General features: G+C 34.5%; 1 protein-coding gene across 1 annotated transcript in view; it reads left to right on the forward strand.

The window, feature by feature from the left end:
• The window catches only part of LOC150087518 (deoxyribonuclease TATDN1-like), a 119926-nt gene that overhangs the window by 18671 nt on the left and 83245 nt on the right, over positions 1-18010 (forward strand). The window contains exon 3 of the mRNA XM_090372512.1: positions 3278-3372. Within this exon, the coding sequence (XP_090228638.1) occupies positions 3278-3372 (95 nt within the window). The remainder of the gene's footprint in view (positions 1-3277; positions 3373-18010) is intronic.

The raw sequence follows: 18010 nt of genomic DNA on the forward strand, positions 1-18010 counted from the left end.
GCAGCTTTGTTTTAATTCAGTAAAATGCAAGTTTTTGCAATTGCAGAATTGCAATCCTAAAATAATTTATACACTTAGCGAGGTTAAATTGAAAACAATGGAGGAAGAAACAGGATTTAAGAGTTATGATACAGGTGGAAGTTATCCAAGCAGTGTAGACTGGTGGCCAGGAAGGCCCATAGCGTCCTTTCAATAATTTATTGAACATTTGTTTGTGTAGTCAGGGAGGTTATAATCCCACTGAATAAGACAATTCAGTGGGATTTTATATATACAGGCATACCTCGAATAACGAATAGGATGCGTTCCACGAAATTACTTCGTTAAGCGAAACTTCGTTTTCAGAGGTAAAAATACTATGGCCAGAATAGGGATACGTTCCTACGTAAAGAAAATGAAAAGCTTTTTTTTTTCGAACAAAGAAAAGTTTTATTAAATAAACAGTCAACTTACATGCAAAGTGAAATCATATTTTAAAATATGAGTCTAAAGTTAATTGCTTATGCTCTTTTTCTCTTTCATTTAACAATTGCCTATACGGAGTTATTGCATTTAACACTGATCGCTTAACAATAACACTTCTTCCTAAATCAGGATCATTTTCACTAAAAAAATTTAAAACGTTTTCAATGTCATTTAAGCATCTTTTTAAATCTTTGGTTGTTAACACTTTTTCGGCAGGAACTTCTTTAACCTCGTCTTCATTATCTTTGTCTTCGTTGCTATCAAGGTTTTCTAAATCTTCCATTGAAAAACCATCATCTTCTGCATTCAATAAATTTCTAACATCCTCTTCATCTACATTTTCGAAACCTATTGATTGAGCCATCTGAATAACTTCATTTCTAATTTCTTGGATGTTATTTTCTTCTTCTAGTACAACTTCTGGCCATATTTTGCGCCAAACTCCATTTAAGCATTTCTTAGTGACTTCTTTCCAAGAACTATCAATGTTTTCAATGGTGTAGTTTTTCCAAAAAGTTTTAACTGTCATTTCCTCTTTATTCTCTAGTTCAGTTAAACTGCTTAATGTTCGACGCAGATAATAAGCTTTAAATGATGCTATTACTCCCTGATCCAATGGTTGAATCAGGGAAGTTGTGTTTGCTGGAAGAAACACAACTTTGACAGGAATGCATGTGTCCAACGTGTTAAGATCAGTAGGATGTTCCGGAGAATTGTCTAACAACAAAAGAGCTTTTTCTTCAAAGTTGTTTTTTTTTTTTGACAATACCGTTTTACTTCAGGACAAAAGTGGTTAACAAACCAATCAGTAAATAACTCATTGGTAACCCACGCTTTTCTATTTGCTTTCCATATTACAGGTAAATTCATTTTTATGCTACCTTTTAACGCCCTCGGATTTTCTGAATGGTAAACTAATAACAATTTTAATTTATAATCGCCAGAGGCATTTCATCCAATGAGTAACGTTAAATGGTCTTTGGCTGCTTTGAACCCAGCAGCTGATTTTTCTTCAATAGAAATGAAGCTTTTTGTTGGTAGCCGTTTCCAGAACAAACCACTTTCGTCAACATTGAACACCAAATTTGGAAAATTTTCACGTTCAATTATTTCTTTTAGTTTTACTGGAAACTTATTTGCAGCTTCTCCTGTTAATTTTACACTATGAATCCTGGCCCGTTTTTTAAATTTCTCGAACCAACCACGAGAAGCCCCAAAGGTTTCCGTAATTTCTTCAGTTTGTTTAGATTTCAGGTGATTAAACTGGAATATTTTTTTTATGTTAAATGGGGCTTGAAATTGCCGACTTCATTATATAGAAGCTTCGTTATCAGAGGTAACGTTAATCGAGGTATGCCTGTATATATATATATATAAAACTGTAGGGAAAGAGGTTTACACTAGATTGTAGGAAGTTTTAGCCAGTGAGTTGTTAATTAGTGGAATAAGCTTCCTCCTGGGTAGTTGAGGCCAACAGCTTGTATAAATTCAAAGGGTAACTGGACAGTTACCTATGCAAGGAGAGAAACACATAAGTTATTTATTTTCTTTTTTATTTGTGTTCTTATTTTTTATTAATTTTTCATTAATTTTTATTGTTATTTTTTATTAATTTTATTGCTTATTTTTTATTTATTAATATATATTTTGTTTTATTTTTTGGTTTGGATAGCAAAAGTTTGTGACTTCCTTTCACAGTATGGCTAATACTAGTCTAATCTTAATTTAAACTGAAAGTATTGAATATATTGCAAAAAAATTTAAGTGTGATAATGAAAATTATACAGTATAGAGAATATAAAGAAGAATTGGGACTTGAAAAAGGGACTTATGTTTGTTGGGTATTCTGCAAATTATATGGATAAAATTATATTTATTATTGATTTTTCAATTATAGCTAGAACAGTAATCAATAAATCTAACACAAAATTTAAAAAATATTAATTTTTCTTATTACATTGAAAAGGGATTTTTGATTTATTAGACAGCACTGCTATATGTTTAACTTCATCAGAACACATTTTACAGATGTGCTATTCTTCACCATTTTCATTAGTCAGAATTTCTACAATTGGTATCCTATCATATAACTTATCAAAAAACAAAATGAAAAGGAGATGAAGCAAATTCAAATTTAACTTTATTTAATAACAAATTAACATACCTAATATAGTATGTTATCAAGTCGAAAGAAGTAACATAAGAAATATAAACTTAAATTTTACTTCTAAACTGAGCTAGTGTTATACATATTAAAATGCTTATGAATAGCATGAGTTTTACCGCTCTTTTGTTAATTAGTTTTATGGTAACCAGTACCATTCGTTAGAGAAAAGCACAGTATAATTATATTTTTAATTTTGAGAGGTAAATAATTATACCCTTTTTCCACCTAAATTAGCATAAAAACATAACGTATTAATCTGCCCTGCCTTTATCTATAGCCACTAGATATAAAAGATAAAGATATAAAAAATAAATATTAGTTATCACTTGTAATTTTTAATCAATACTAAAAAAAAGAATTTGAGTAGTTTCGAACAGTGTTGCTTTCTATTCCAAGGTCAAAGAGAAAACATCAGTAATGGGAGTGATGTCACTTTACATAGAAGTACAGATATAAAAGTAAAATTAATAGGTTAAAAACGTGTCTAACTTTTATTGTGCTATATCTTCCCTAAAAGTATGTTAATACCATGAAACTAATTTTTTTCTGTATGTTGATATATTGCATAAAACAGGTGTGAACTTTTAAGATAAGATTTAATTGTTTGTGAGATATGATTACTATTTTCACCATTCTCAATTATAGATCCCATGTTCCGAGGAATTTATAATGGAACAAGAAAGCACAGTGATGACCTACATGAAGTTCTGAAGAGAGCCACAGCAAATGGACTTGAAAGAGTATGAATTAAAATAAATTATTAAATTGTGTATCATTTGCCTTTTCTTTTAAAACTGCTGTAACCTATAATGAAGTGAGGAAAACTAAAATTACACATCTCTCTCTCTCTCTCTCTCTCTCTCTCTCTCTCTCTCTCTCTCTCTCTCTCTCTCTCTCTCTCTCTCTCACACACACACACACACACACACACACACACACACACACACACACACACACACACAAATATAAAGGTTTTGTTAGTTCCATAATTTATGTGCAGTCTTCAAAATTAATTATACTATGTTATTAAGATAAAGAGTAAAATAAATAAAGAAAAGTAAGGTTCAGTGGTGAATAATTTAAAAAATAAAGGAAATGAGTTGTTACATTTGCTAATTTTATTAATAAAATTCTTATAGTTTAGAGATATTTTACTGACTTGTCACAGACAGTAGTCCTGTTCTCTTTTTATCATCATGATATAATTGCAGTGTTATAAAATTTTATTTCATATACATCAACGTACAGCATATTAATTACTTAGCCTACAATTTCATTCATGTATATACCATTTATATTAGTAATCTAAACTAATTTGCCATTTGTCATTTTTTTTAAGTATGTTGGAGGGGCAGTAATAGTTCTCTTCCTTCAAATCTAGTAATTCTAAAATTATACAACTCCACTTAGTCTTTTAGTATTAGTAGTGGCATAGCCAAGTGGGAAGGAGCAGTAGTGCATAGCACACACTTCTTGATTAGACCGGGGTTTGAGCCCATGACCACCAAATATGGAGGGAGCTGAAGGTCAGGGAATGACCACCGCATATCCCCAGCCCGGATAAAGGGTGAGAGTTGGCATCAGGAAGTGCATCTGGCCGTAAAAATTGCACGCCAAAACAATAAAAATACTGACCCCATATATAATGGTAAAAAGTGAGGACAAAAAAAAAAAAAAAAAAAAAAAAAAGCAAATGATTCAAAGAAGCAAGCTTATATAGCATCAGCAATAAAAGAAGAAACCTTCCTGCATCGCCCATCCATCCCCGTCTAATAAGTTGTCTAATCATCCTTCCTTAAATTTATTCGAACTATCTATTTCCACAACACCAGATTGAAGTTTGTTCCAACAATCAAATACCCTTGAAAAAATCAAATTTTTGCGCATCTATCTGCAGTCATCCTCAATTTAAATTTTTGTTCCCTTATGTGTGTTGTGCGAAAAGTGTAAGAATGCTATTAGCATTTTAATTTCCTCGACCGTTTAAAGCCTTAAACACTGAAGTTCGGTCTCCCCACAGGTGGCTGGTTTCCAAGTGCTGAAATTTGCAGAACTGAAGTCTTTCGTCGTAGGAACACCCTTTTCTTCTCCTCAACTAATCTTGTTTGCTCTTCACTGCACCCATTCCAACAGATCCACATCCCTTCTAAAATGAGGATTCCAGACCTGTATGCGGTACTCAAGATGTAGCCATACCATTGCCTTATACAAGGGGATAATCACCGCCTTATCCCTGCTAGAAAAATTCCTGTTTATCATTAACAAAACACCATGAGCTACTCTTGCAGACCGTCTGCACTACTCAGAAAACTTCATATCTGCCTGCACAATTACCCCCAGGTCCTTTTCATTCTCTACCACTGTCAGTGCAGTACCACACAATTGATACGTGTGATACTACACTTAAAAAAAAAAAAAAAAAAATTGAGTTACCCTGAGAGAGAGAGAGAGAGAGAGAGAGAGAGATGGATTAATAGGTTGATAATAGCCCCAGGCAAAGGGAATAACCCAGTACCTTGCCTGAAAAGCAAGGTACTAGATTGTTTCAAGGCCTCCTGTGAGTCATCATGAAACAGGTAAATACATGGGCTGTGTTAGGGTAACTAAGTGTAAGAACAAGTGCATTCATGTACACTAATGCTAGGAGAATAGTAAATAAATTTGAAGTACTGGGTCAACAAATGCAGAAATTGTGGAATATCAGAGACATGGTGTCACTCAGATATAAGGCATGCAGAATTTGAATATGGAAATTACAATGCATACTGGTAGGATACCCAGGGAACAACAGTGGTGGGGGGGGGGTTTCCTCTTAGTCAAGAAGCACATAAAGTTTGAGTCACTGCATCCAGTTATCATAGGCAGCCAATGCAATGCTGAGTCAGTTTGGTATGATATTAGCACTGGGAAAGCAAAAATGAGAGTAGGAGTGTTATAGGCCCAATGACTCTGATGAGTGCAATGAGCAACTGCACAGCAGAAAAATAGAATGGGCCAGTAATCAGAATGTCTTATAATGGGGTATTTTAACTTTTCAGTTATTGACTGGAACTTGTGAATTGGTCACTTGCACATTAGCAAGATTTGTGAATTTATTGGATGACTGTTTTCTACATCAGCATGTTAGAGAGGCAAAAAGAGAGTAATACTTTTGATCTGATTATCAGCAGTGATTATTCATACATTAAGAATCTGCAGATAAAAGAACCACTATCTGGCAGTGATCACAGTGTTTTGATGTAGGATTTACTTAAAGATGTAACTACCATTAAGAGTAAAGTGAAGAGTTTTTGCTTTTGTAAAGGTGACTACAGTGGTGGTCTGAGACAGTTTTTAAATTGTATGCAGTAGGACCAACTGATAATGTTACCATTAGCAAATTCTAAATTGTAAGCATTCAAAGAAATAATCATAGAAACAATAGACTTTTCATACTAACTAAAAAATACCATTCAAGGCATAGACCTAAATGTATATCAGATGAACCAATGAGACTCATTGGAGAGAAAAAAAATGCATGGGGTGCATAAAAATTGTCAGGTGATATAGAAGCCTATAGTAGATATACAAGCTGAATAAGGCCAACTGATGATATTACCAATAGCAAATTCAAAATGGGAAGCATTCAAAGAATTAATCTTGGAAGCTACTAGGCTTTTCATAATCTGCCTTGGCCTGCCTAACCTCCTTTATGACTTGGTTACGGCCAGCCTATGATAGATATAAGCTGGTCTGTAACCAAGTCACAAAGGTGGTTAGGCAGGCCAAGGCAGATTACGAGAAATCTTTGGCAAAGGATGTAAAGAAAAACAGCAAAAAGTTCTTTACTTATGTAAATTCTAGAAGGAAGGGGATGAATCAGATTAGTCCACTTGATATTGATGGTTCAACTGTTGATGATCCCACTCAGGTAGCTAACAAATTAAATGAGTATTTTGCCTCTACGTTCACACACGAGAAGTTATTCAGGGAGGGGAATGCTAGAGGTGAATTAAAATCTGGCAGTAAGCTAGATAATCTTGTAATAACTGAGAGTAAAGTGGAGGAGAAATTGTTGAAGATAAACATAAGAAAGGCACCAGGGGTGGATGGGATCTATCCAGTTATATCAAAGGAAGTAAGCAAACCCTTAGCCATAATTATGAGAGCTTCATTGGACTCAGGGGTGGTACCCATGGACTGGAGATGTGCAAATGTGACCCCAACTCACAAAGGAAGATCAAAGGGTGATACAAGTAATTACAGACCTGTTAGTTTAGCTTCTGTTCCAGGGAAATTAATGGAGGCACTGGTTAAAGAAGCACTGCAGGATGATCTAGACAAGACTTCAGTTATAGTTTGGACACAGCATGGGTTTGTTAAGGGGAAGTCTTGTCTGACCAATTTCATTGGATACTATGATGTGGTCACAAAGGAACTGGATGCAAAGAATAATTTTGCTATCATATATTTGGATCTTAGAAAGGCTTTTGATACTGTTGCACATGGAATACTGCTGCACAAATTGGAGCAATGTGGCATTGGAGGCAAATTGGTGCTATGGATAAAGGGATGGTTGAGTGGGAGAAGACAGAGAGTGGTAATCAATGGACACTGCTCTTCGTGGAATAATGTTATAACATTGACAAATGTAAAGTACTGTATATGGGAAGCAGTAACCCCCAGAGTAATGTATCAACTGTGATAGTGAATGAAAAGAACCTGGGAATAATTGTGCAGGAAGATATGAAGTTTTCTGATCAGTGCAGACAATCTGCAAGAGTTGCTCATGTTGTCTTGTCTATGATATACAGGAATTTTTCTAGGGATAAGGAGGTGATTATCCCCCTGTATAAGGCAATGGTCAGGCCACACCTTGAGTATTGTATACAGGTCTGTAGGCCTCATTTTAAGAAGGATGTAGAGCTGCTGGAACGCGTACAGAGAAGGGCAGCAAGATTAGTGAATGGAACAAAGGGTTGCTCTTATGAAGAAAGGTTTAAGTTTTTGCAAATTACAGTGTCTGGAGACTAGGCACCTGCTAGGTGATCTGATTAAGGTGTATAAAGCCTTGAATGGTTTGCACATGCTCAATACTGATGGGATTCTTCCTCTTGCTCAGAATAATCACCTGAGAGGACATAAATTCAAATTGAGGAAAGACAATTGTAGGATAGAAGTGCAGATGTTTGTCTTTAGACAGCAGGTGGTTGATTGCTGGAACAAACTTCCATCTGTGATTGTAGAATTTGATAGTTTAAATAGATTCAAGGCAGAACTAGACAAACATTTGAAGCGAGTGAATGGGTGAAATGAGAAGGGTTTTTTTTTTTTTGGCTTGGTATATAAACTTGCTTTCTTGCATCATGTGCCTTTACTAATGCCAATGCTAAAAGATGCAAAAAGTATTTTGCATCTACATTCACACAAGAGTAATTCTTTAGAGGAGTGGATGCGAGAAGTTTATCATACTCTACCAAGGCGATAAATGATTTTGTAATAACTGAGAGGAAATTGGAAGAGAAATTGCTGATATTAAATATAGGAAAGGTACCTGGCATAAATGGAATCTATCTAATTATATTAGATAGATCCTAAGCAAACCTTTAGCCATAATTAGAGCTTCCTTGGATTCAGGGGAAGTCCCAGTGGAATGGAGATGTGCATGTGTATCTCCAGTTCACAAAGAGTGACATGAGTAATTACAGACCTGTTAGCTAAACTTCTGCCTGCAATGTGGTCAGAGAATCCACCTGCTATAACTCTTCAGATAACTCCTCAGTTTGAATGTACAAGTTATTCAGTAGGCTTGATAAACTTAGGCCAAATTGTGCACACAGTAATGTACACCAGTACATTACATTTTGGTGCACCAAAAATTCATGATTTATAACAAAAAAAATTAGTAAAAGCAATGACTTAAGTACGAATCAAGAAAATGTTGTTTCTCTACATCCACCTCTGCATTGCCTATTCATTCCTCCAACCAGTGCATGGCAACAAACATAATTTCCAGTATTTCAACTACAATGTGTGATATGTATGAAAAAAATAATTAATGATTTCTGTTGGTTTGATTTTAATGAAATTTTGGGAAGGGATGACAGTTCGTTCTAAGAAGTCCAAATATAAAATTTCTTGAAAATCTCCATCCACTGGAATTCAAGCTGTTACAGATGAACAAAGAATTAATAGTCGTCAAATTCCTATTGTCTGATTTAAATGCAAATTTTGATGATTCTACAAATCTTTCTAAAAGGCCTAAATATAAAATTTTATAAAAATCCATCCATTCAGAGTAAAATTATTACAAGGATGGAAAAAAAAAAAAAAAAAAAAAAAAGGAAATAATAATTGCCAGATTTCTGTTGATCCCCCATTTTAATGAAATTTGTAATGGTTTGATGAATCTTTTTAAAAGTCCCAAATATAAAATTTCATGAAAATCATTCACATAACAACTTTAGTGTCGAGTTGTTATGTGTGGTCAAATGGACAAGTGGGTATGCTAAAAACATTAGATGCATTATGAATATATGGACCTGTGAGCTTGGAGAATTGTCATTTAATCTCTTTCTTTCATATTTTGTTGTACATTAAAAAAAAAAAGGCTTTAAGAAGGTAAAAACAAACTGATTAAACTAAATACTGATGGCTCTTTCTCTTTTGCTATTTCTCTTTTACTCTTTCTTGAGCAACACATGCACTAGAAAATAAATTTAAATTGAAAAGGATGTTGCAGAATGGATATGTAAAAATTTGCCTTTAGCCCAGAGAGTAATTGATTGTTGGAATAAGTTTCCAACTAGTGTTATGGAAGTTGCTAGTAAAAATTTTAAAAAGATTGCACAGATTATTAAAAGAAAGGAACGAACAAGTGAAGTGTATATATATATATTTTTTAGCTGATGCTGTATAAATTTTGCTTTCTTGCATCATTTATTAATACTAATATAGTATTAATACTAATTGTGCCTTTTCTTAAGCAGTATGTCATTTCTTAACAAGATTCCATGTCACAAAGCACAGTCAGTACAACTGTGATTTGAGGAAACTAATGTAGTAAACTTGCCATTTCCAGCCAAGAGGCTACAATTTAATATCTTTGTGATGTTTGGAATAACAATTGAGAGTGAGAACGTTATGTCCTAGTTCAAGCAGAAAACTAGCTGAAACCTTACAAAAAGACTGGAGAACAAGATTACCAAAACTTTGTAAAAATTGCCCCTAAAAGGGTTATTGATAGATATTCACTGATATCATTAAAGCCCATTGGAGGTGAGGTCATACTTGATATGAAAAAGTTATTTTTACTAACCACATATTTTTTATCTGGAGAATAGTGAATATACAAGTATTGCATTTTCTGCATATAAAAAATATATTGTGTAATGTGAGTTATTTTTTTGCTTAATTGTGGGATATTAGGAGAAACAGAGAAATCAATATCAGTTAGGTATTTCCTGAAATGAAGACCCTTGTTATTGTCATATCATGGTTATTAATAATTAGTGTAATAGTGTTAGTATTGTGAATAACTGATCTAATAAATGTGACATAACACTATATAATAGTAATAAGACAGTGAAAAATCATTTCGGCTAAGGTAAAGAGCCAACACGAGAATGACGAGAAACGTCAGATAACTTACGCTGAAAATTTGTTTCTCGACACCAGCCTCTAGCGCTGCTCTCTCGGTAAACAGACAGTAGGTGCTATCGGTCTGGAGCCGAAATCGAGAAGGATATATTGATTGACAAGTAGGCGTGGCAAACGATGAAATGATTGGTGGTGGGTGCAACAGAGGACAAGCTACTGAGTAGTCATTGGTTGGCATTGTAATGTGTTTATGAGTAAAGAACGGTGCATAATTATTTTTGTAATGAACGGTAAACAGGTAATAGTAGTGATGGATCTTTTAAAGATGGAAGAAATTTGTAAGGAAAATAAAACGTTGGTTGATTTTTTGATGAAAACTAAATTAAAAGTTTCATTCTGTTCATTTTTATGTTCTTCATTGTTTTTTTCTCATTATTAAAAGCAGATTTTTGGAGTTCATGATTGTTTTTACTATACTGTTGATTTAGGTTTGGTTATGAAAAAAGGAAAAGGTTTCTTTATTTTTCATTATATTTTGTAACCTGACCTTAAATGGTAGGTTAGGAAATAATAGAAACAGTTTCCTTATATTTAGTGACCTTAACCTAACCTAACCTTAAACGTTAGGTTAGGAAATAATATAAGAAAAGAAAAAGGTTTTATATATATATATATATATATATATATATATAATGAATAGCTGTTGAGGTGTTGATTGACGTTATGATACGTGTGTATCCGCACGAGTGTCTTTAAAAATAAAAGTACAATAATAAAAAAATATTTTAATTTATGCGCTAGTCCACATGATTCTAAAGAAAAAAGGTTAGGTTACCCCCTTCATTTTTGGAGGTGTTCAAGCTCCCATGGGATTCAAGTGGAGGTAACCTGACTTTTTTTCACCATTAGGACATATTATTGAATAAGAAAATAAAAATAGTTATAAAAAAATAAATTTTTTTATGAATGTATTTCTAAATATGACTGATTCTAAAGAAAAAAGGTTAGGTTACCCCCTCCACCTCGGAGGGGGGGTTTAAGCTCCCATGGGATTCAGGTGGAGGTAACCTGACCTTTTTTCACCATTATGGAAAGCGTTCATTAGGACAAGTTACCATTAGTGCTACTAAAATGATACTAACCCGATGTTATTGTGTGTTGTGTTCTCGCACCAATCAGCACATCATTTGCCATGCCCACCTGTCAATCAATATATCCTTCTCGACTTTGCTCCAGACCGATAACACCTGCCGTCTGTTTACCGAGCGAGCAGCGCTAGAGTGCCGTATCGGGAAACTAATTTTCTGCGTAAATTATCTGACGTTTCTCATCAATCTCGTGTTGGCTTTCTTTACCTTCACTATCATTTCTTGTATGTGAATATCTAAAATTAGTAAATGGTACAAAGTTTGTTTTCTAAACATATTTTCTTATACATATGAGTGGGATAAAATATGTCTTGCAAGTATTTTGTTGATAGCAAATTTCCAAAAAAAGTTTCAGTAAAATGTTCACTTCAATCATTTTTATGTTTTTATTTTATGATGCAGAAAAAGTTTTTATTTATAAATCAAATTTTCTTCCTCATTATATTCCACGCATGCCAATACGACAATTTTTTTTAAAATTGCATACCGAAGCAAAAATGACTAGAAGAGGTTTACAGAATTTTCAAATTTCTCTCCAAAAAAATAAAAATACTAAAAACAGTTAAATTTTATTTTCATAACAATTTTCTCTGTGATATGTACAATCTTTTTCATACATGTTAACTATGAGAGCGGGGACAGGGTATTAAGTGATTCTGTGCACTTTTAAGAATAGTAAGAATACTTCTCATACATATATATATATATATATATATATATCTGATAATTAAAATAAATATGATATTTAAATAAAATCATCAGCCAGTAGTACGGCAATAATGCAGAGCGAAATGAAACGCAAAATAATATAAATAAACAAACAGGGAAGGGAAAGTAGAGATAATAGGACAAAAAGGTAGTCGATAATCCCCTATATAATTTAGTCAATTAAGTCATTAAACCCAATTAATAGAAAACGATATAAATTTAAATAATGCCAATTATAAATAATTTAGCGGTACCGCCCTTGAAGGTACCAGTTCCAAAAGACGTGAAATATCACCTAAAAAGGGTTAAAGAATCTACCAAAAAACTAAAATATCAAAATAATAGACTGACCATCATGCCCCATATCGACAGAGGACCACGAGGCCAATAATGGTCATGGAATCGCTGCATTTCAATCGTCATACAAATCATCGCAAAGGCAGAAATATCGAAGAACCAAACCACCCCTCCATTCTCCGATAGATAAACCAATGCAGAGGATTTGCATGGCGGTGGTCCTTATGCAGCGAAAAATAATCTATAGAACAGACAGCACTCTTGATCAGAGCCACACCACTGACATAATGCAAGCTTAACCAGCTTATATAATAGAAAGGAAAAGAATAGATGGCGGCACAGGTGCTGCTTATTTAGCATATCAACCCACTACTACCACTAATTTATATTATGTGAGGTAAAAGTTAGGTAAAAGTAATAAAAATAAATAGATATGGCTATGTAGCTATCATTAGAGGCAGCAAATGCACATCCTCCACATGATGCCTAATTATATCTGATAATTAAAATAAATATGATATTTAAATAAAATCATCAGCCAGTAGTACGGCAATAATGCAGAGCGAAATGAAACGCAAAATAATATAAATAAACAAACAGGGAAGGGAAAGTAGAGATAATAGGACAAAAAGGTAGTCGATAATCCCCTATATAATTTAGTCAATTAAGTCATTAAACCCAATTAATAGAAAACGATATAAATTTAAATAATGCCAATTATAAATAATTTAGCGGTACCGCCCTTGAAGGTACCCGTTCCAAAAGACGTGAAATATCACCTAAAAAGGGTTAAAGAATCTACCAAAAAACTAAAATATCAAAATAATAGACTGACCATCATGCCCCATATCGACAGAGGACCACGAGGCCAATAATGGTCATGGAATCGCTGCATTTCAATCGTCATACAAATCATCGCAAAGGCAGAAATATCGAAGAACCAAACCACCCCTCCATTCTCCGATAGATAAACCAATGCAGAGGATTTGCATGGCGGTGGTCCTTATGCAGCGAAAAATAATCTATAGAACAGACAGCACTCTTGATCAGAGCCACACCACTGACATAATGCATTATTTTGATATTTTAGTTTTTTGGTAGATTCTTTAACCCTTTTTAGGTGATATTTCACGTCTTTTGGAACTGGTACCTTCAAGGGCGGTACCGCTAAATTATTTATAATTGGCATTATTTAAATTTATATCGTTTTCTATTAATTGGGTTTAATGACTTAATTGACTAAATTATATAGGGGATTATCGACTACCTTTTTGTCCTATTATCTCTACTTTCCCTTCCCTGTTTGTTTATTTATATTATTTTGCGTTTCATTTCGCTCTGCATTATTGCCGTACTACTGGCTGATGATTTTATTTAAATATCATATTTATTTTAATTATCAGATATAATTAGGCATCATGTGGAGGATGTGCATTTGCTGCCTCTAATGATAGCTACATAGCCATATCTATTTATTTTTATTACTTTTACCTAACTTTTACCTCACATAATATATATATATATATATATATATATAGGAACTCTCCGACTTACATAAGGGTTGCGTTCCCCGTAATGCTACGTGCCGGAATTTCCCCCATGCTTGTGTAGCACTCGCAACTATGCTCGCTGAATTGATTGAATCAAAAAAGAAATGTTCGAAAAACATGTAAATAGAATTATTTATTGTATTTATTCAATTTTTTTATCTCATGCGCAGGAAAAATTACAAAAGCGTACAATTTTAAAAAATTTTCAAAATTATAAAATTACAAAAAAAGAGAGGAGACAGGCATAACGTCAGTAAGTTTTACCTCTTGAGCATCATTGCCAGAATCGACATCTTCAGCTGATAAGTACACCGCTGTGGAGATTTAGAAGGGGTCAGCCACTCGACCTTACAAAAGAACATATTAATGGATGACTGGACCGGTGATTTTTTTCTTTTCGCCATAGATTTCTTTGTAACAAGCAAGCATATCATTCACCCCTCTGTTAACTTTTAAGAATCATTCGCTGTCAGGATCCATCTTCTCACACCTTGCCATTGCCAATGCAATTTCATGAAATGCCATTGCCATCTCTCTGGTGATGAAGCATCCCAGCTCCTAATTTGGTTCATCTTGAGCTTTGTCAGCATTTTCTTCTTTCACTATCACTGCGTGCAAGTTAATAAGTTCTTCGTTAGATAATTCCTTCTCTTCTTCCTCTATTAACTCCTCCACATCTTTGGTATCAACCTCCAACTGAAGAAGCTCTGCAACCTTTACAATCTTATGTGTAACCTCTTCATATGATTTGTCTTTTTAAAATCCTTTGAAGCCTCTTATGTGTCTGTTGTGGACATATTTTCTTCCATGTGCCATTTAAACAACTTTTAGTTGTTTCCCCCAGGCCTTATTAATGTTTAAGATGGCGTGGTAAATATCGTAAGGTTTCCAACAGTCTCTTAACATAAAATTTTTCTCACCATCTACTGCCTGAGCAAATGTGCATAAATAGCATGCTTTTAAATTCAAAATAACACCCTGATCCATAGGTTGGATGAGTGAAGTCTTGTTTGGCGGTAGAAATATGACTCTCACGTTTGAATCATCTAGATGTGTAGGGTGTCCAGGAGCATTATCTAATAGAAGCAAAACCTTGAAAGGAACGTCGTTGTCTTTACAATATTTTTCGACCTCAGAAATGAAGCAGCATTTAAAACAATCCTCAAAGAGAGTATTAGTATTAGTATTAGTATTAGTAACGGCCGTATGGTGCAAGAAAGCCTATGGCTTATGCTGCACCAGCCAAAAAAAAAAAAAAAAAAATCCGAACAAAACAATGATAAAAACAAAAATTAAATAAATAAATAATAATAATTAATAAATAAATAAAAATAATAAAATAAAATTAAAAATTAAATAAAAAGGAAATTAATCCTATCATCCTATGCGCTTCCCTTACCCGAAAGTACTATCCAGATGACCTTTGAATTTCCCCAAACTGTCGGCCTCTACCACCCATGAAGGCAACTTATTCCAGTAATTTATAACTTGCTGGCTAAAATAAAACTTCCTGCAGTCCAATCTAAACATTTCCCCCCGTAACTTGAATTTATGTCCCCTAGTTCTAGCATCATTTATAATCCTGAAAATTTTGTCCTCATTCATTTTACTGATGCCTCTCAGAGCCTTAAACACCTCAATCAAATCTCCTCTAAGGTGTCTAGTTTCCAAACTCTGCAACCCACATATTCGAAGTCTTTCTTCATAAGGACGCCCTTTTGCCGATCTCACCAGGCGAGTTATTGTTATCTGTGTAACAATATCTCACCAGAGATATTGTTATCTGTGCTCTCTAGTTCGATCGGAAATGCACGGGTAGGGTGGCTTTATTGATGCCCTTAAATGCACGAGGATTTCCAGAATGGAACACAAGCAGTGGTTTTAATCTGTAATCTCCGGCTGCATTAGCCCCAAGCAAGAGCATGGCCCTATCTTTTGACACCTTGAAACCTGGCACTGTCCTTTCCTCTTTGACAGTGCATGTTTGATCCCGCATTTTTTTCCAATACAGAGCAGTCTCTGTATTGGAAAATTTGCTGCGTTGAATAGCCGCCTTCTTCAATAATTTTTTCCAACATATCACAAAATTTCTCTGCAGCTACAGAATCAGCACTGGCGACTTTACCACATACTTTTAACGTTGTGGAAACCAGCGCGATGCTTGAACCTATTAAACCACCCTTTGCTTGCCGTGAACTGGGGTTGGGGTTCACCATACGTATCCTTAATATCTTTATAAATACTTGTTGCTTTTGCTTGAATGGTCATTAGACTCACTCGCTTCTGAATCTGATTTTCCATCCATATTATCAACAACTGTTCCATCTTCGATACAGCACCTGAATGCTGTTTTGTTTGTTGTTTGTTACTTGGTTTTTAGGAGCATTAGCAACTAAGGCCATATTGCTCCGAGGATATGCGGTGGTCATTCCCTGACCTTTCCTCATCCTCCGTATTTGGTGGTCATGGGCTTGAACCCCGGTCTAATCAAGAAGCGTGTGCTACGCACTGCTGCTCCTGCCCACCTGGCTACGGAGGCACCTGCTGTTTTGTGATCACTGTTGATCTTAAGTGCGTGGATCCTTAGACATGTTCTTTTATTATTATTATTATTATTATTAATATCCATATTATGCAAGGAAGCCTGAGGCTTATGCTGCACCTGGAAAAAAAAAAGTTCCTGAGTAACCCTGAGAAAGAGAGAGAGAGAGAGAGTCAAAAGTAGAAGGGAATCACCAAGAAAGAGAAGAATAATGATATCCAGCTCAGGACCCTGGGTGTGCCAAGCCCATACTCACCAGATGTGATTATACACACACTGTTCTTTAAAATAGTATTCACTGTTGAAGCAGTGAGACCTAATTGCCTTGCATAGATGACAAACTTTGACCTGCTTCATACTTCTTAATCATTTTCATCTTCATTTCTAAATCAATTTTGTTTCATTTCCTGGCACTACCACCACTTGCACTTTTCGTTGGTTGCTTTCCCTTCATCATTGTAATACATAAATAGGAATGAAGAGAAATATCTGAAAATTTGTTTTTTATATATATGATTGAAGATTTCAGTGAAGGGGAACACATTTCACCATAATAGTGTAAAAACCCACACAATTATTGCAAATGCAAGAAGATCGAGTTTACTATCCATTTATAATTAGATGCACTAACAGAAAAGCCCAATAAACCGGAAAAATGCAAATTGTTTTTATTGTTTTTTGTTGTGACCTCCAGAAACATGCTTTAGAAAAATATTACAAAAGCGTTCAAAATTGATTCTTATAATGGGAACATATGATAACGATGAAAGGGTAGCACAATTTCCATTATAAATATGATCTTTTAGAGAAATAAATAGCTTGGTAATATAGCAAAATTTTCATCTTCCAAGGACTTGGAACGAATTACAAAAAAAAAAAAAAAATGTGTTATGGGTTCAAATTACGATATTTTCACGATACCTCCATTTATTCCTACAGGATGCAAAATACGTTTCCACAATTTTTTTAAGTGTGCACCGGCCGGTAAAAACTTATGTAAAGTTGAATTTCTGTAAGTCGGTGAGTCCTGTATATATATATATATATATATATATATATATATATATATATATATATATATATATATATATATAATTAATATATATATATATATAATTGTCATATATTAATATATATATATGTATATATATACAGGGTGATTCACTACCAGTGCAACAAACTTGCAGGAGGTGTAGGGGGCACAAAGATGAATCGGAATCACATAGCATTGCAGGGTCCGAAATACATTCGTCATGCGGTAGAGGATGTTGAACGGGAGGTCGCGTGAACAGCGATCCCGCTGGAAGTCAGCATTTGCGAACCGGTTCCCGAGGCAGTAGGATGGACGACTATTTAAACGTTGAACTGGCCGACATGCACCTCGCGTATGGAGCTGGGGACTGTAATGGGCACCGCTCTGCGCTTGTACCAGGAACGTTTCCCACACAGGTGTGCTCCTCATCATACGATTTTTGCACATGTGCACAGAAGGTTACGTGAGACTGGTTGTTTCACGAGAGGTACCATGAATCGAGAGTGAACGACGAGGATGCCA

The sequence above is a fragment of the Mastigoproctus giganteus genome, chromosome 4 (genome assembly GCF_048544385.1).
Source record: "Mastigoproctus giganteus isolate SK-2022 chromosome 4, ASM4854438v1, whole genome shotgun sequence".
Lineage (NCBI taxonomy): Eukaryota > Metazoa > Arthropoda > Arachnida > Uropygi > Thelyphonidae > Mastigoproctus > Mastigoproctus giganteus.